This window comes from Heliangelus exortis, chromosome 10 (assembly GCF_036169615.1).
Source record: "Heliangelus exortis chromosome 10, bHelExo1.hap1, whole genome shotgun sequence".
In the NCBI taxonomy this organism is placed as follows: Eukaryota; Metazoa; Chordata; class Aves; order Apodiformes; family Trochilidae; genus Heliangelus; species Heliangelus exortis.
In genome coordinates, this window is record NC_092431.1 from 13,077,720 (window position 1) to 13,095,435 (window position 17,716).

General features: G+C 48.6%; 1 protein-coding gene across 1 annotated transcript in view; it reads left to right on the plus strand.

The window, feature by feature from the left end:
• PTPN13 (protein tyrosine phosphatase non-receptor type 13) overlaps positions 1 to 17,716 on the plus strand; it is a 144,749-nt gene that overhangs the window by 91,512 nt on the left and 35,521 nt on the right. Inside the window, exons 13-17 of the mRNA XM_071753625.1 lie at positions 10,181 to 10,334; positions 10,489 to 10,627; positions 11,037 to 11,189; positions 12,545 to 12,727; positions 13,947 to 14,109. Coding sequence (XP_071609726.1) covers positions 10,181 to 10,334; positions 10,489 to 10,627; positions 11,037 to 11,189; positions 12,545 to 12,727; positions 13,947 to 14,109 — 792 coding nt within the window. The remainder of the gene's footprint in view (positions 1 to 10,180; positions 10,335 to 10,488; positions 10,628 to 11,036; positions 11,190 to 12,544; positions 12,728 to 13,946; positions 14,110 to 17,716) is intronic.

Sequence of the window (17,716 nt, forward strand, 5' to 3'; positions counted from 1 at the left end):
TCAGCCGCTTTAAATCCCTCGTGGCCCCGCTGGGTGCCGCCCCCTTCTCAGCTGATTGGTCTCCCTAGAAACCCTTCAACAGAAAGGTTACACAGCACGCTGCCGGTAGCCGTTTGAATTCTCCGCTCGATTCAGCCGCTTTAAATCCCTCGTGGCCCCGCTGGGTGCCGCCCCCTTCTCAGCTGATTGGTCTCCCTAGAAACCCTTCAACAGAAAGGTTACACAGCACGCTGCCGGTAGCCGTTTGAATTCTCCGCTCGATTCAGCCGCTTTAAATCCCTCGTGGCCCCGCTGGGTGCCGCCCCCTTCTCAGCTGATTGGTCTCCCTAGAAACCCTTCAACAGAAAGGTTACACAGCACGCTGCCGGTAGCCGTTTGAATTCTCCGCTCGATTCAGCCGCTTTAAATCCCTCGTGGCCCCGCTGGGTGCCGCCCCCTTCTCAGCTGATTGGTCTCCCTAGAAACCCTTCAACAGAAAGGTTACACAGCACGCTGCCGGTAGCCGTTTGAATTCTCCGCTCGATTCAGCCGCTTTAAATCCCTCGTGGCCCCGCTGGGTGCCGCCCCCTTCTCAGCTGATTGGTCTCCCTAGAAACCCTTCAACAGAAAGGTTACACAGCACGCTGCCGGTAGCCGTTTGAATTCTCCGCTCGATTCAGCCGCTTTAAATCCCTCGTGGCCCCGCTGGGTGCCGCCCCCTTCTCAGCTGATTGGTCTCCCTAGAAACCCTTCAACAGAAAGGTTACACAGCACGCTGCCGGTAGCCGTTTGAATTCTCCGCTCGATTCAGCCGCTTTAAATCCCTCGTGGCCCCGCTGGGTGCCGCCCCCTTCTCAGCTGATTGGTCTCCCTAGAAACCCTTCAACAGAAAGGTTACACAGCACGCTGCCGGTAGCCGTTTGAATTCTCCGCTCGATTCAGCCGCTTTAAATCCCTCGTGGCCCCGCTGGGTGCCGCCCCCTTCTCAGCTGATTGGTCTCCCTAGAAACCCTTCAACAGAAAGGTTACACAGCACGCTGCCGGTAGCCGTTTGAATTCTCCGCTCGATTCAGCCGCTTTAAATCCCTCGTGGCCCCGCTGGGTGCCGCCCCCTTCTCAGCTGATTGGTCTCCCTAGAAACCCTTCAACAGAAAGGTTACACAGCACGCTGCCGGTAGCCGTTTGAATTCTCCGCTCGATTCAGCCGCTTTAAATCCCTCGTGGCCCCGCTGGGTGCCGCCCCCTTCTCAGCTGATTGGTCTCCCTAGAAACCCTTCAACAGAAAGGTTACACAGCACGCTGCCGGTAGCCGTTTGAATTCTCCGCTCGATTCAGCCGCTTTAAATCCCTCGTGGCCCCGCTGGGTGCCGCCCCCTTCTCAGCTGATTGGTCTCCCTAGAAACCCTTCAACAGAAAGGTTACACAGCACGCTGCCGGTAGCCGTTTGAATTCTCCGCTCGATTCAGCCGCTTTAAATCCCTCGTGGCCCCGCTGGGTGCCGCCCCCTTCTCAGCTGATTGGTCTCCCTAGAAACCCTTCAACAGAAAGGTTACACAGCACGCTGCCGGTAGCCGTTTGAATTCTCCGCTCGATTCAGCCGCTTTAAATCCCTCGTGGCCCCGCTGGGTGCCGCCCCCTTCTCAGCTGATTGGTCTCCCTAGAAACCCTTCAACAGAAAGGTTACACAGCACGCTGCCGGTAGCCGTTTGAATTCTCCGCTCGATTCAGCCGCTTTAAATCCCTCGTGGCCCCGCTGGGTGCCGCCCCCTTCTCAGCTGATTGGTCTCCCTAGAAACCCTTCAACAGAAAGGTTACACAGCACGCTGCCGGTAGCCGTTTGAATTCTCCGCTCGATTCAGCCGCTTTAAATCCCTCGTGGCCCCGCTGGGTGCCGCCCCCTTCTCAGCTGATTGGTCTCCCTAGAAACCCTTCAACAGAAAGGTTACACAGCACGCTGCCGGTAGCCGTTTGAATTCTCCGCTCGATTCAGCCGCTTTAAATCCCTCGTGGCCCCGCTGGGTGCCGCCCCCTTCTCAGCTGATTGGTCTCCCTAGAAACCCTTCAACAGAAAGGTTACACAGCACGCTGCCGGTAGCCGTTTGAATTCTCCGCTCGATTCAGCCGCTTTAAATCCCTCGTGGCCCCGCTGGGTGCCGCCCCCTTCTCAGCTGATTGGTCTCCCTAGAAACCCTTCAACAGAAAGGTTACACAGCACGCTGCCGGTAGCCGTTTGAATTCTCCGCTCGATTCAGCCGCTTTAAATCCCTCGTGGCCCCGCTGGGTGCCGCCCCCTTCTCAGCTGATTGGTCTCCCTAGAAACCCTTCAACAGAAAGGTTACACAGCACGCTGCCGGTAGCCGTTTGAATTCTCCGCTCGATTCAGCCGCTTTAAATCCCTCGTGGCCCCGCTGGGTGCCGCCCCCTTCTCAGCTGATTGGTCTCCCTAGAAACCCTTCAACAGAAAGGTTACACAGCACGCTGCCGGTAGCCGTTTGAATTCTCCGCTCGATTCAGCCGCTTTAAATCCCTCGTGGCCCCGCTGGGTGCCGCCCCCTTCTCAGCTGATTGGTCTCCCTAGAAACCCTTCAACAGAAAGGTTACACAGCACGCTGCCGGTAGCCGTTTGAATTCTCCGCTCGATTCAGCCGCTTTAAATCCCTCGTGGCCCCGCTGGGTGCCGCCCCCTTCTCAGCTGATTGGTCTCCCTAGAAACCCTTCAACAGAAAGGTTACACAGCACGCTGCCGGTAGCCGTTTGAATTCTCCGCTCGATTCAGCCGCTTTAAATCCCTCGTGGCCCCGCTGGGTGCCGCCCCCTTCTCAGCTGATTGGTCTCCCTAGAAACCCTTCAACAGAAAGGTTACACAGCACGCTGCCGGTAGCCGTTTGAATTCTCCGCTCGATTCAGCCGCTTTAAATCCCTCGTGGCCCCGCTGGGTGCCGCCCCCTTCTCAGCTGATTGGTCTCCCTAGAAACCCTTCAACAGAAAGGTTACACAGCACGCTGCCGGTAGCCGTTTGAATTCTCCGCTCGATTCAGCCGCTTTAAATCCCTCGTGGCCCCGCTGGGTGCCGCCCCCTTCTCAGCTGATTGGTCTCCCTAGAAACCCTTCAACAGAAAGGTTACACAGCACGCTGCCGGTAGCCGTTTGAATTCTCCGCTCGATTCAGCCGCTTTAAATCCCTCGTGGCCCCGCTGGGTGCCGCCCCCTTCTCAGCTGATTGGTCTCCCTAGAAACCCTTCAACAGAAAGGTTACACAGCACGCTGCCGGTAGCCGTTTGAATTCTCCGCTCGATTCAGCCGCTTTAAATCCCTCGTGGCCCCGCTGGGTGCCGCCCCCTTCTCAGCTGATTGGTCTCCCTAGAAACCCTTCAACAGAAAGGTTACACAGCACGCTGCCGGTAGCCGTTTGAATTCTCCGCTCGATTCAGCCGCTTTAAATCCCTCGTGGCCCCGCTGGGTGCCGCCCCCTTCTCAGCTGATTGGTCTCCCTAGAAACCCTTCAACAGAAAGGTTACACAGCACGCTGCCGGTAGCCGTTTGAATTCTCCGCTCGATTCAGCCGCTTTAAATCCCTCGTGGCCCCGCTGGGTGCCGCCCCCTTCTCAGCTGATTGGTCTCCCTAGAAACCCTTCAACAGAAAGGTTACACAGCACGCTGCCGGTAGCCGTTTGAATTCTCCGCTCGATTCAGCCGCTTTAAATCCCTCGTGGCCCCGCTGGGTGCCGCCCCCTTCTCAGCTGATTGGTCTCCCTAGAAACCCTTCAACAGAAAGGTTACACAGCACGCTGCCGGTAGCCGTTTGAATTCTCCGCTCGATTCAGCCGCTTTAAATCCCTCGTGGCCCCGCTGGGTGCCGCCCCCTTCTCAGCTGATTGGTCTCCCTAGAAACCCTTCAACAGAAAGGTTACACAGCACGCTGCCGGTAGCCGTTTGAATTCTCCGCTCGATTCAGCCGCTTTAAATCCCTCGTGGCCCCGCTGGGTGCCGCCCCCTTCTCAGCTGATTGGTCTCCCTAGAAACCCTTCAACAGAAAGGTTACACAGCACGCTGCCGGTAGCCGTTTGAATTCTCCGCTCGATTCAGCCGCTTTAAATCCCTCGTGGCCCCGCTGGGTGCCGCCCCCTTCTCAGCTGATTGGTCTCCCTAGAAACCCTTCAACAGAAAGGTTACACAGCACGCTGCCGGTAGCCGTTTGAATTCTCCGCTCGATTCAGCCGCTTTAAATCCCTCGTGGCCCCGCTGGGTGCCGCCCCCTTCTCAGCTGATTGGTCTCCCTAGAAACCCTTCAACAGAAAGGTTACACAGCACGCTGCCGGTAGCCGTTTGAATTCTCCGCTCGATTCAGCCGCTTTAAATCCCTCGTGGCCCCGCTGGGTGCCGCCCCCTTCTCAGCTGATTGGTCTCCCTAGAAACCCTTCAACAGAAAGGTTACACAGCACGCTGCCGGTAGCCGTTTGAATTCTCCGCTCGATTCAGCCGCTTTAAATCCCTCGTGGCCCCGCTGGGTGCCGCCCCCTTCTCAGCTGATTGGTCTCCCTAGAAACCCTTCAACAGAAAGGTTACACAGCACGCTGCCGGTAGCCGTTTGAATTCTCCGCTCGATTCAGCCGCTTTAAATCCCTCGTGGCCCCGCTGGGTGCCGCCCCCTTCTCAGCTGATTGGTCTCCCTAGAAACCCTTCAACAGAAAGGTTACACAGCACGCTGCCGGTAGCCGTTTGAATTCTCCGCTCGATTCAGCCGCTTTAAATCCCTCGTGGCCCCGCTGGGTGCCGCCCCCTTCTCAGCTGATTGGTCTCCCTAGAAACCCTTCAACAGAAAGGTTACACAGCACGCTGCCGGTAGCCGTTTGAATTCTCCGCTCGATTCAGCCGCTTTAAATCCCTCGTGGCCCCGCTGGGTGCCGCCCCCTTCTCAGCTGATTGGTCTCCCTAGAAACCCTTCAACAGAAAGGTTACACAGCACGCTGCCGGTAGCCGTTTGAATTCTCCGCTCGATTCAGCCGCTTTAAATCCCTCGTGGCCCCGCTGGGTGCCGCCCCCTTCTCAGCTGATTGGTCTCCCTAGAAACCCTTCAACAGAAAGGTTACACAGCACGCTGCCGGTAGCCGTTTGAATTCTCCGCTCGATTCAGCCGCTTTAAATCCCTCGTGGCCCCGCTGGGTGCCGCCCCCTTCTCAGCTGATTGGTCTCCCTAGAAACCCTTCAACAGAAAGGTTACACAGCACGCTGCCGGTAGCCGTTTGAATTCTCCGCTCGATTCAGCCGCTTTAAATCCCTCGTGGCCCCGCTGGGTGCCGCCCCCTTCTCAGCTGATTGGTCTCCCTAGAAACCCTTCAACAGAAAGGTTACACAGCACGCTGCCGGTAGCCGTTTGAATTCTCCGCTCGATTCAGCCGCTTTAAATCCCTCGTGGCCCCGCTGGGTGCCGCCCCCTTCTCAGCTGATTGGTCTCCCTAGAAACCCTTCAACAGAAAGGTTACACAGCACGCTGCCGGTAGCCGTTTGAATTCTCCGCTCGATTCAGCCGCTTTAAATCCCTCGTGGCCCCGCTGGGTGCCGCCCCCTTCTCAGCTGATTGGTCTCCCTAGAAACCCTTCAACAGAAAGGTTACACAGCACGCTGCCGGTAGCCGTTTGAATTCTCCGCTCGATTCAGCCGCTTTAAATCCCTCGTGGCCCCGCTGGGTGCCGCCCCCTTCTCAGCTGATTGGTCTCCCTAGAAACCCTTCAACAGAAAGGTTACACAGCACGCTGCCGGTAGCCGTTTGAATTCTCCGCTCGATTCAGCCGCTTTAAATCCCTCGTGGCCCCGCTGGGTGCCGCCCCCTTCTCAGCTGATTGGTCTCCCTAGAAACCCTTCAACAGAAAGGTTACACAGCACGCTGCCGGTAGCCGTTTGAATTCTCCGCTCGATTCAGCCGCTTTAAATCCCTCGTGGCCCCGCTGGGTGCCGCCCCCTTCTCAGCTGATTGGTCTCCCTAGAAACCCTTCAACAGAAAGGTTACACAGCACGCTGCCGGTAGCCGTTTGAATTCTCCGCTCGATTCAGCCGCTTTAAATCCCTCGTGGCCCCGCTGGGTGCCGCCCCCTTCTCAGCTGATTGGTCTCCCTAGAAACCCTTCAACAGAAAGGTTACACAGCACGCTGCCGGTAGCCGTTTGAATTCTCCGCTCGATTCAGCCGCTTTAAATCCCTCGTGGCCCCGCTGGGTGCCGCCCCCTTCTCAGCTGATTGGTCTCCCTAGAAACCCTTCAACAGAAAGGTTACACAGCACGCTGCCGGTAGCCGTTTGAATTCTCCGCTCGATTCAGCCGCTTTAAATCCCTCGTGGCCCCGCTGGGTGCCGCCCCCTTCTCAGCTGATTGGTCTCCCTAGAAACCCTTCAACAGAAAGGTTACACAGCACGCTGCCGGTAGCCGTTTGAATTCTCCGCTCGATTCAGCCGCTTTAAATCCCTCGTGGCCCCGCTGGGTGCCGCCCCCTTCTCAGCTGATTGGTCTCCCTAGAAACCCTTCAACAGAAAGGTTACACAGCACGCTGCCGGTAGCCGTTTGAATTCTCCGCTCGATTCAGCCGCTTTAAATCCCTCGTGGCCCCGCTGGGTGCCGCCCCCTTCTCAGCTGATTGGTCTCCCTAGAAACCCTTCAACAGAAAGGTTACACAGCACGCTGCCGGTAGCCGTTTGAATTCTCCGCTCGATTCAGCCGCTTTAAATCCCTCGTGGCCCCGCTGGGTGCCGCCCCCTTCTCAGCTGATTGGTCTCCCTAGAAACCCTTCAACAGAAAGGTTACACAGCACGCTGCCGGTAGCCGTTTGAATTCTCCGCTCGATTCAGCCGCTTTAAATCCCTCGTGGCCCCGCTGGGTGCCGCCCCCTTCTCAGCTGATTGGTCTCCCTAGAAACCCTTCAACAGAAAGGTTACACAGCACGCTGCCGGTAGCCGTTTGAATTCTCCGCTCGATTCAGCCGCTTTAAATCCCTCGTGGCCCCGCTGGGTGCCGCCCCCTTCTCAGCTGATTGGTCTCCCTAGAAACCCTTCAACAGAAAGGTTACACAGCACGCTGCCGGTAGCCGTTTGAATTCTCCGCTCGATTCAGCCGCTTTAAATCCCTCGTGGCCCCGCTGGGTGCCGCCCCCTTCTCAGCTGATTGGTCTCCCTAGAAACCCTTCAACAGAAAGGTTACACAGCACGCTGCCGGTAGCCGTTTGAATTCTCCGCTCGATTCAGCCGCTTTAAATCCCTCGTGGCCCCGCTGGGTGCCGCCCCCTTCTCAGCTGATTGGTCTCCCTAGAAACCCTTCAACAGAAAGGTTACACAGCACGCTGCCGGTAGCCGTTTGAATTCTCCGCTCGATTCAGCCGCTTTAAATCCCTCGTGGCCCCGCTGGGTGCCGCCCCCTTCTCAGCTGATTGGTCTCCCTAGAAACCCTTCAACAGAAAGGTTACACAGCACGCTGCCGGTAGCCGTTTGAATTCTCCGCTCGATTCAGCCGCTTTAAATCCCTCGTGGCCCCGCTGGGTGCCGCCCCCTTCTCAGCTGATTGGTCTCCCTAGAAACCCTTCAACAGAAAGGTTACACAGCACGCTGCCGGTAGCCGTTTGAATTCTCCGCTCGATTCAGCCGCTTTAAATCCCTCGTGGCCCCGCTGGGTGCCGCCCCCTTCTCAGCTGATTGGTCTCCCTAGAAACCCTTCAACAGAAAGGTTACACAGCACGCTGCCGGTAGCCGTTTGAATTCTCCGCTCGATTCAGCCGCTTTAAATCCCTCGTGGCCCCGCTGGGTGCCGCCCCCTTCTCAGCTGATTGGTCTCCCTAGAAACCCTTCAACAGAAAGGTTACACAGCACGCTGCCGGTAGCCGTTTGAATTCTCCGCTCGATTCAGCCGCTTTAAATCCCTCGTGGCCCCGCTGGGTGCCGCCCCCTTCTCAGCTGATTGGTCTCCCTAGAAACCCTTCAACAGAAAGGTTACACAGCACGCTGCCGGTAGCCGTTTGAATTCTCCGCTCGATTCAGCCGCTTTAAATCCCTCGTGGCCCCGCTGGGTGCCGCCCCCTTCTCAGCTGATTGGTCTCCCTAGAAACCCTTCAACAGAAAGGTTACACAGCACGCTGCCGGTAGCCGTTTGAATTCTCCGCTCGATTCAGCCGCTTTAAATCCCTCGTGGCCCGCTGGGTGCCGCCCCCTTCTCAGCTGATTGGTCTCCCTAGAAACCCTTCAACAGAAAGGTTACACAGCACGCTGCCGGTAGCCGTTTGAATTCTCCGCTCGATTCAGCCGCTTTAAATCCCTCGTGGCCCCGCTGGGTGCCGCCCCCTTCTCAGCTGATTGGTCTCCCTAGAAACCCTTCAACAGAAAGGTTACACAGCACGCTGCCGGTAGCCGTTTGAATTCTCCGCTCGATTCAGCCGCTTTAAATCCCTCGTGGCCTCACTGGGTGCCGCCCCCTTCTCAGCTGATTGGTCTCCCTAGAAACCCTTCAACAGAAAGGTTACACAGCACGCTGCCGGTAGCCGTTTGAATTCTCCGCTCGATTCAGCCGCTTTAAATCCCTCGTGGCCCCGCTGGGTGCCGCCCCCTTCTCAGCTGATTGGTCTCCCTAGAAACCCTTCAACAGAAAGGTTACACAGCACGCTGCCGGTAGCCGTTTGAATTCTCCGCTCGATTCAGCCGCTTTAAATCCCTCGTGGCCCCGCTGGGTGCCGCCCCCTTCTCAGCTGATTGGTCTCCCTAGAAACCCTTCAACAGAAAGGTTACACAGCACGCTGCCGGTAGCCGTTTGAATTCTCCGCTCGATTCAGCCGCTTTAAATCCCTCGTGGCCCCGCTGGGTGCCGCCCCCTTCTCAGCTGATTGGTCTCCCTAGAAACCCTTCAACAGAAAGGTTACACAGCACGCTGCCGGTAGCCGTTTGAATTCTCCGCTCGATTCAGCCGCTTTAAATCCCTCGTGGCCTCGCTGGGTGCCGCCCCCTTCTCAGCTGATTGGTCTCCCTAGAAACCCTTCAACAGAAAGGTTACACAGCACGCTGCCGGTAGCCGTTTGAATTCTCCGCTCGATTCAGCCGCTTTAAATCCCTCGTGGCCCCGCTGGGTGCCGCCCCCTTCTCAGCTGATTGGTCTCCCTAGAAACCCTTCAACAGAAAGGTTACACAGCACGCTGCCGGTAGCCGTTTGAATTCTCCGCTCGATTCAGCCGCTTTAAATCCCTCGTGGCCTCGCTGGGTGCCGCCCCCTTCTCAGCTGATTGGTCTCCCTAGAAACCCTTCAACAGAAAGGTTACACAGCACGCTGCCGGTAGCCGTTTGAATTCTCCGCTCGATTCAGCCGCTTTAAATCCCTCGTGGCCCCGCTGGGTGCCGCCCCCTTCTCAGCTGATTGGTCTCCCTAGAAACCCTTCAACAGAAAGGTTACACAGCACGCTGCCGGTAGCCGTTTGAATTCTCCGCTCGATTCAGCCGCTTTAAATCCCTCGTGGCCCCGCTGGGTGCCGCCCCCTTCTCAGCTGATTGGTCTCCCTAGAAACCCTTCAACAGAAAGGTTACACAGCACGCTGCCGGTAGCCGTTTGAATTCTCCGCTCGATTCAGCCGCTTTAAATCCCTCGTGGCCCCGCTGGGTGCCGCCCCCTTCTCAGCTGATTGGTCTCCCTAGAAACCCTTCAACAGAAAGGTTACACAGCACGCTGCCGGTAGCCGTTTTGTGATACAGATTCCTGTGATACAGAAGCCCTTAGCAACCCAAGAGTTTGCTTTATCGGTGGCAGGCTCTCAGTGCTCTTGACACCTTACAAAGCTTTGAAAACATTTTGCAGAAATGTAATTGAAGCCAAAGTAGTAAGGGAGGGAAGGGATGACAAGTTTTGGTTTTCCTATAGGATAAGAAGTTTGAAATTTTTAAGAAACCCTAGCTCCTGTTCTTTAGCTATCAAGGAAGACTTTTTTTCCCCACTGATGTTTTCAGGTTAACTATACGTTTATTTCTTCTATATTTTTCATATGTATTTCTTAAATATATTCCTTACATATATATAAAATATTTCTTCTGTAACCTATAGTGCTTATTAGCTATTGGCAGTCAGCATAAAACCTTACTGTTCATAACCAAATTTCAGAACTGTGAATCTTGTCTTCATTCTCTAGCAGAAGAAAATATTTTGGTTTAATGTTTTTACTCATGTGCTTCCCTTTAACATTCATGACAGACAATGAATTTTTCTTCGTTGATCCTGACATAAAGCTAAGTAAAGTAGCTCCAGAAGGATGGAAAGAAGAACCAAAGAAAAAGAACAAGCTCCCAGTCAACTTCTGTCTCTTTTTTCGCATAAAGTTTTTTGTGGATGATGTCAGTCTTATACAGTGAGTGTATGAAATATTTTTTTAACCCCTTAAGCCCTAAATTTCTGGACAGGAATTGTATAGTAATCAAATCCTGGAAATTTGTTGTTACAAGAGAGTATCAAAGGATGGTGTGGGGTGTTTTTGTGGTTTTTGTTTTCTTTTCTTGTTCTAGGCATACGCTGACCTGTCACCAGTATTATCTACAGCTGCGGAAGGACATCCTTGAAGACAGGATACACTGTGATGATGAGACAGCCTTATTATTAGCATCCCTAGCTCTCCAAGCTGAGTATGGAGATTACCAGGCAGAGGTACACTAACAATTTCACTTTTGAGAAACTGTGTTCTTGCTGCTTCATTAAAGAATAAGCTGTGAGCTGCCACAGATGGTTCACAGCTCTGCTCTGGACTGGAAGCTCAACTAATATGCTGTTGGGATTTTTTGCTGTGGGCAAGTTTCCTTACAGCCTTAACATAGCACTGTTGCAGAATCTAGTTGAAGATCTGGGGGTTGAACCCTTTGTCTTCAGTGGAAGTAGAGTCATGCTTCAGCAGGAAGATACCATATGTAAAATGAAGGTTTGGGTCAGGTTTGAGATTCTGAATGCCCATCCTTACTCTGTTCTAATGTATAATTCTCTGTGAAATTAATGTTTATGCTTTTTCATGCTCCTAGTATAGTATATGGAGATGCTATCACAAAAATGTTTCATGTTGTAGGTGCATGGCATGTCGTATTTCAGACTAGAACACTATGTCCCAGCTAGAGTGGTGGAGAAACTAGATTTGTCCTACATCAAGGAAGAGCTGCCAAAGTTGCACAGCACTTACGTGGGTGCATCTGAAAAAGAAACAGAGTTGGAATTTTTGAAGGTAAGTGGGCAGCAGTTTGCTTCCTTCTGTGACTTAAGAAGCTACTGGTGGGAATGTGAGTCCTTGGATTTCAGAAGCAAAAGCACAGGAAAACAGCTTGGATTCTGAATAACCCTGAAAAGAGGAAGTCTGAAAAGATCTTCCTAAAAGACACATCAATACAAGTGAAAAGAAATTGTGATAGATGAGAAGGAAGTCTTTTCACTTTTTTTCCCAGTCAGTAGTCTTCCTGCTTTAGCTCAAACTAGTTAAAAGCAATTACTGATCCTTCTGTTTTCTCTAAAGGAAGCTGTGAATATGAGACAGCAGACCCTGCATTCCCTATGTTCTTTCTGTTGAGAAAAGAAAAAACAACAACTTAAATAATGATAAGCTTTTATTACAGCTCCAGCTGTTTGTGATGCTTGGTATGAAGCAAGCCAGAAGCATTACCAAGCAGACTTCTCTGTGAAAGTTCTATGTCAGATGATAGGAAAACTATAGTTACAGATTTGTTTGGTTTATTCTAAAAGGATCTGTTAAGAGATGTAATTACGGGTTTTGCTGCTGTTGCTCGTGAGATAATGATCATGCCCTGCCATGATACAGTGGCTGCAAACGAGCTCAGTGGGTGAGGATTTGCTGCAGTGACACTGGATAACCCTTAAGAGTTGCTCGGCATCTTTGTGATGGAAGAGTCCCCCACCAACTTTGCCCCTTCTCAGGCTGTTGCTAGTTTCCCAAAAGTGTTCTTGTAACAACCACAGAGAACAAATGTAGGGGACTTGATCCCATCTGAACTTACTCTGACTGAGGGAGGGAAGAGCAACTAGATTCCCTCTTCTGGTTCATTTCATCAATCCTTTACACCACTGCTAAAGAGGAAGCAGGAATCAATGACTGGGAGCCCACAATGTGTGAAGCTGCATCTTTTGGTGTTAAGAATGTCTTGATGTGATCACAGAATTGAAGTGTCAATCTAATTCTGTGTTTAAGAAATGTGTCAATAACAAGTGCGTCTGGCTAGTTACAGTTTTTTGCCAACAGTTGGTTTGTGCAAGCTCAGTCTACTCACAAGCGTTCTTGTTTCACGCTTTCATTGTTTGATTTGAATAAATGCTAGGTTCATTTGTTGTAGTATTTGGCAGGTGAAAATATACTAGACTTATAACCTTCTAGAGCAACTGATGGGTTTCTGTTGTAACATCTGTAATGTACATAAGTGGAATCACCAGGCCAAGGAATCTTTTTGATCTAATATCCATCCATCCCTATAGCTATATATGAATTAATGAAAATATTTATAGATACATATAGAAACTTGTAATAGTCTTAAATTCATATTCTTAGAACTTTTGTTGCACTGATCTGTACAGTTATGTCAGAGGCTCACAGAATATGGAGTTCACCTTCACCATGTGTTGCCAGAGAAGAGATCCCAAACAGGTATCCTTCTGGGAGTGTGCTCCAAAGGAGTTGTTATTTTTGAAGTTCACAATGGTGCCCGCACACCTGTACTGCGCTTCCCATGGAGAGAGACAAAGAAAATCTCTTTCAGTGTAAGTCAGGTCTCATTATTTCCTCAGTTTGTATGGTATAGGTTTGCATCTCCACTGGGTTTGTGTATCTGTTATTTTTGCAAATTAAGTTGCTGCTTTGCAGCATAATCTGACTACATTTTTTGTGGCTGTGTTATATTGTGAGATTGAAAGATGTGTTTTGAAGCTTTTATTATTTTCTTGTTGTTTTTTTCTTAGCTTGCATTCTCTGCTGCTGAGGTTCCTTCCTCAGAAGAGAGTTCAGCATCTGCATTTTGAGAGCTCTGTATTGATGTGAAACATGGCTTCCCTGCCTTCTAAGGAAAGGGCTATTACAAAGATAGATCAAGGGCTTTTGGCATGGGGAGCAGCACTGCCCATTTATTGCATTTCTGGACAATCTTCCCGTGCTGCCGTGTGGAACATGGGTAGTGAAGGAACACTAGAGTTAGACTCCTGCATTAGAGGACTAGGTACTAGCAAATGCCAATACTCAGTGTAACTAGGGGATCTACCTATGTTGCTTTAAAGCTGTTTTATTTCCAAGAGTAGTTAAGTTAAACAATAATGAATGACAGGAACTGACACTTAATCTGGACAATACCAGCCAACTGTAGTGGGTGCACCTTAATATGGTGATCATGGATCAGTTTTTAATGAGGTATTGAGCTTCAAATGCATGCCTCTGTACAGGTATTAAGAATAGTACTTGTAACTGTCTAATACCTTATTGAAAAGCTACAACCTGTTTCATTTGTGACAGAATTCTAACTAGAATTGGTAAACTGACGTTTAAAAATTATTTAGAATGTTAGTTAAAGACCTGGAACATTAACTGATAGTTTTCATAGTAAGATGAGCATCTAGTTGTTTTTTATAGAATGGCAGCACCCCTGGTTGCTTTCTTAGAGGCTATTGAAAACCCTGCCCTGCAAAATGTTATAACAATGCAATAAAAAATGTAATAACATTAATAAATGTAGTAACAAAATGTAATAACATTAGTTAGCACTTTACAGTACAGAGACAGATTAAAGAATAATGAAGTACCATATTAGCTAGCACAGAAGTAGCTTTAAAGTGCTACATTGTAAATCTCAATTACTTTCAACTGCGTTACCAGAAATCTTTCATGTCGGTGCATTTTGCTTCAGAAATGTTTGAATGTGCAAGCAAATCTAAAATAATTTGTATGCCAAAAGAAATCATCTTAAACTTTTTTTCTTTCTGCATCATGTAGAAGAAGAAAATAACTTTGCAGAACACATCAGATGGTATCAAACATGCATTTCAGACTGACAATAGTAAGACTTGCCAATACCTTTTGCATCTCTGCTCTTCTCAGCATAAGTTCCAACTACAGATGAGAACCAGACAAAGCAACCAAGACACTCAGGACATTGGTAAGGACTGTGATTCTGTGTTGGTGTTTAATAGTAATCTGTATGTGTTTTGATACAGAGAAAAACAACTTGAGCTTCAGTAATTCTGCTGAGTACTACATACTAGTAGCTCTTCATTTGAAGGGCTTATTAAGAGAATCTACTAATTAAGTTTGTTCAGGTTTTGTTTAAGAGGAAAAAAAAGAGTTGTCATTACACAGAGTTGGCACACAACATCTCCACTAAAACAAATCTAAAAATAGTTCACTAATAGGTCTTTCTCATTTGATTAATGGCTTTTGGTTTTTTCAGAAAGAACTCAAAGGTATTTCAGTAAGAGGATTTTTATCTTCTGCTTAATGTGAGATAAATTGGTTTGGTAATGTCAAATAAATGCTAATAAAATGCTGTGATCATGTGAGGGCAAATGCAGTAGGTAGCATTTCATGATGCTGCATCTGCCAGCTGTCTTTACTCCACTTAATGTTTGGTGGACCTAGGAAGGAACAACACTGTTGCTAGTTAGTCTTCTTCAGAATTGACATTTAATTTGGTTGTATTATATAAAATGTAAAGGATTTTTAGATTGAAATTTTAAATTTTATATTGCTATATAAAATTTTCCAAATGGAAAATGTTAATTAGAGAATGCAGCCATTGAAAAATCCCTCTACTAATTTCTTCCCTATTTGGAACAGAGCTTACTGTCTGGCTGTCCTTCAGCAAGTCCTGGCAGTGGTGTTTTTGTCAGTCTGCCTGCTTATTCTTGCTTTGTCCCTATTTTTATCTGTCTGCATTCCAGTTACTGTTAATTCAGAGTTCCACTATTGCAGCTGGGATGGAATTTGATTTCCATTCCTGTGGAGACTATGATCTCCATTTAATAAAAAAAAAAGTGGGGATTGGGGAAATGCATGTGACAACTATGCAGACTATATTCTGTTCTGTTGTGCTCAGCCAACAGAGTGCAAAGAAATAGGACCAAGTGACTTTCTGCCTTTCTGCAATTCTCTACCTTAGTGCTTGTTTATCCTGAAGCAGTACATGAATAATTTTCTTGGCTAGGCTAACTTGGTTGCTCTTACAGATGCAATATGTGTTATGCTTTGGGAGTCTGGAAAATAATAGTTTGCTTCTTTGAAGTGCAGATCACTTGAATGCAGAGGTATCCAGTTTCATCAGTCATTCATAATGAGAAGCAAATAGATCAGTACTGTGGTTAATCCCATTACAGTTTAAAAGCAAAAACAATTCAAGCAAAAAGTTTGTTTTTTTCATAACTTTAGTGATCCAAATTGATTAGCCATGTTTCTCTTTCCTGCGTATGCTTTCTATATGCTTATAGAAATAGACTTGCTAGTGTAATATTTTTAAAAAGAAAAGGTATTGTAATACAGATAAGAGAAAACAATAATGAAGCAGCTAGTCAAATTACCATATTAATCATAAGTACTGCTTTTCTTTTATTAGAGCCATGGGATCCCAGGCAGTATTTGGGAAATGCTATCCTTGGCCTGCAGAAGCATCAATTTATTTTTTTTTTCTGGAGCCCTTAAGTTGTCAGTAAAAACTGGTGGCTGGAGGCACTTGGAAAAATAGTAAACAAAGGGCAAGTGATAATATTACTAACTCAAGACTTAAGGACTGATTCTGGTTTAACAGCACAGAAAACACAAGCATGTGCCTGTAGTGCTTGCAGTTTTTGTGGGGTGGAATAACAGACTTCAGAACATTATACTTTGGATGAATCTTTAGAAATACAGTGTTACAGTGACTTACAAGACTCACCTTGATTTCAGCCAATGAATGGAGAAAATATTCTGAGACAAGGGAAAAGGCCTGGCAGACATAGTGGCAGTGAACAGATTTTCAGAGAACATAGCAACAGAGAAGGGAGGCATAAGGGAGAGTGCTTTATAGCTCCTCTGATGTACCATGACATGTTTTTTTCACTTGTTTCACAAAGTCTTCAGGAATCTGGAAGAAAACATTTTAAAACATGTAAATCCAGTAGAAAAAATTAGGGCTTGGAAAGTAAAAGGTCTCTTGAATAATATTCTCTCTGCATGAATAGAAACAGGTAAGACACAAAGTTTAAAAAAATGAACAAACAAAAAAAAAAAAAAGAAAAAGGAAAAAAACAAAACAAAAAAACAAAGGAAAAGTAATAGCACCTTTTTATGGTGTGTGAGAAAGTAGATAAGCTATAACATGAGAAATGCGCAGCAAGCTCAGTACCTTGGACTTCAGGAGAGCACATTTTGACCTCTTCAGGGATTTGTCTGGTAGGATATCATGGGATAAAATCCTCGTGGTGAGGAGAGGAGCCCAAGAAGGATGGTCAATATTCAAGGATCACCTACCTCAAGCCCAGGAGCAGTTCATCCCAAGAAAGAGGATGGCAGGCAAGAATGCCAGGAGACCTGCATGGATGAACAAGGAGCTCCTGGATACTCTTACATGTAAAAAGAGTAAAAAACCTTCAGAGGTTGGGAGCAGGGGGAAGTATCCTGGGAGGAGTACAAAGAAGTTGTCTGAGCAGCCTGGGAAATCTGAAGATCAGATAGAATTAAACCTGGCCAGGGACATCAAGGGTTATAAAGAAGGGTTTCTGCAGGTACATCAGCGATATGAGGCAGACTAGGGAAAACATGGGCCGTCTCCAGAAGGAAACTGGAGACCTTGTCACACAGAATATGAAGGAGACTGAGGTTTTTTTGCCTCAGTCTTTACCGCCAAGGGCTCTGGCCACACCACTGAAGTCAAAGAAGGCATAGGTAGAGACAGGAAGAAGAAAGAAGCACCCGCTGTAGGAGAAGAGGAGCCTGAGACTACCTAAAGAACCTGAAAGTGCATAAGTCCATGGGATCTGATGAGATCCATCTGTGCCACCTAGGGAACTGGCAGATGAAGTTGTAAAGTTGCTTTCTATTACATTTGAAAAGTCATGGCAGTCTGGTGGAGTTTCCGCGGACTGGAAAATGGAGAACATAACCTCCATTGTCAAAAAGGAAAGGAGAGAAAAACCCCCAGGAACTACAGGCCAGTCAGTCTCTTTTCTGTTGCAAGGTCATGGAGCAGATTCTCCTGGAGGCTCTTCTAAGGTACATGTGAAAGTGGTTGGTCACAACCAACCAAGGACAAATCCTTCTTGACAAATTTGGTGGCCTTTTATGATGGGGTCACAGTATGAATAGATGAGGGAAGAGCAACTGACATCATCTACCTTGACTTATGCAAAGCATTTGATACTGTCCCACATGACATCCTGGTTTCCAGATCTGTATGCCTGTTAGAAAGCATGAGTTAATGAAGGTACTGTTGCAGTTAATTCCTTCCCCGGATATTGGAGGAAGGAATGTCTTTTGGAATGGCAAGTATTTTCCTTCTGAAAAGTGCAGCTTTATAAAGCAGCTTATTTCCTAGCTGTATGATGGAGGTAAAAAAAATAAAATAAAATGACAACTAGTTAACCCTATATGCAGCTGAGAATTGCTTTTCTCAGACTTCCCTGGGATACTACTCCAAGACATGGGTTATGTTTATGAGCAGTTCAGATTCTAAGCAGCAATCATATTGCTATAGTTTATCAAGTTTTCTGTACAAGAGTCAAGCCACAGGAACTTAA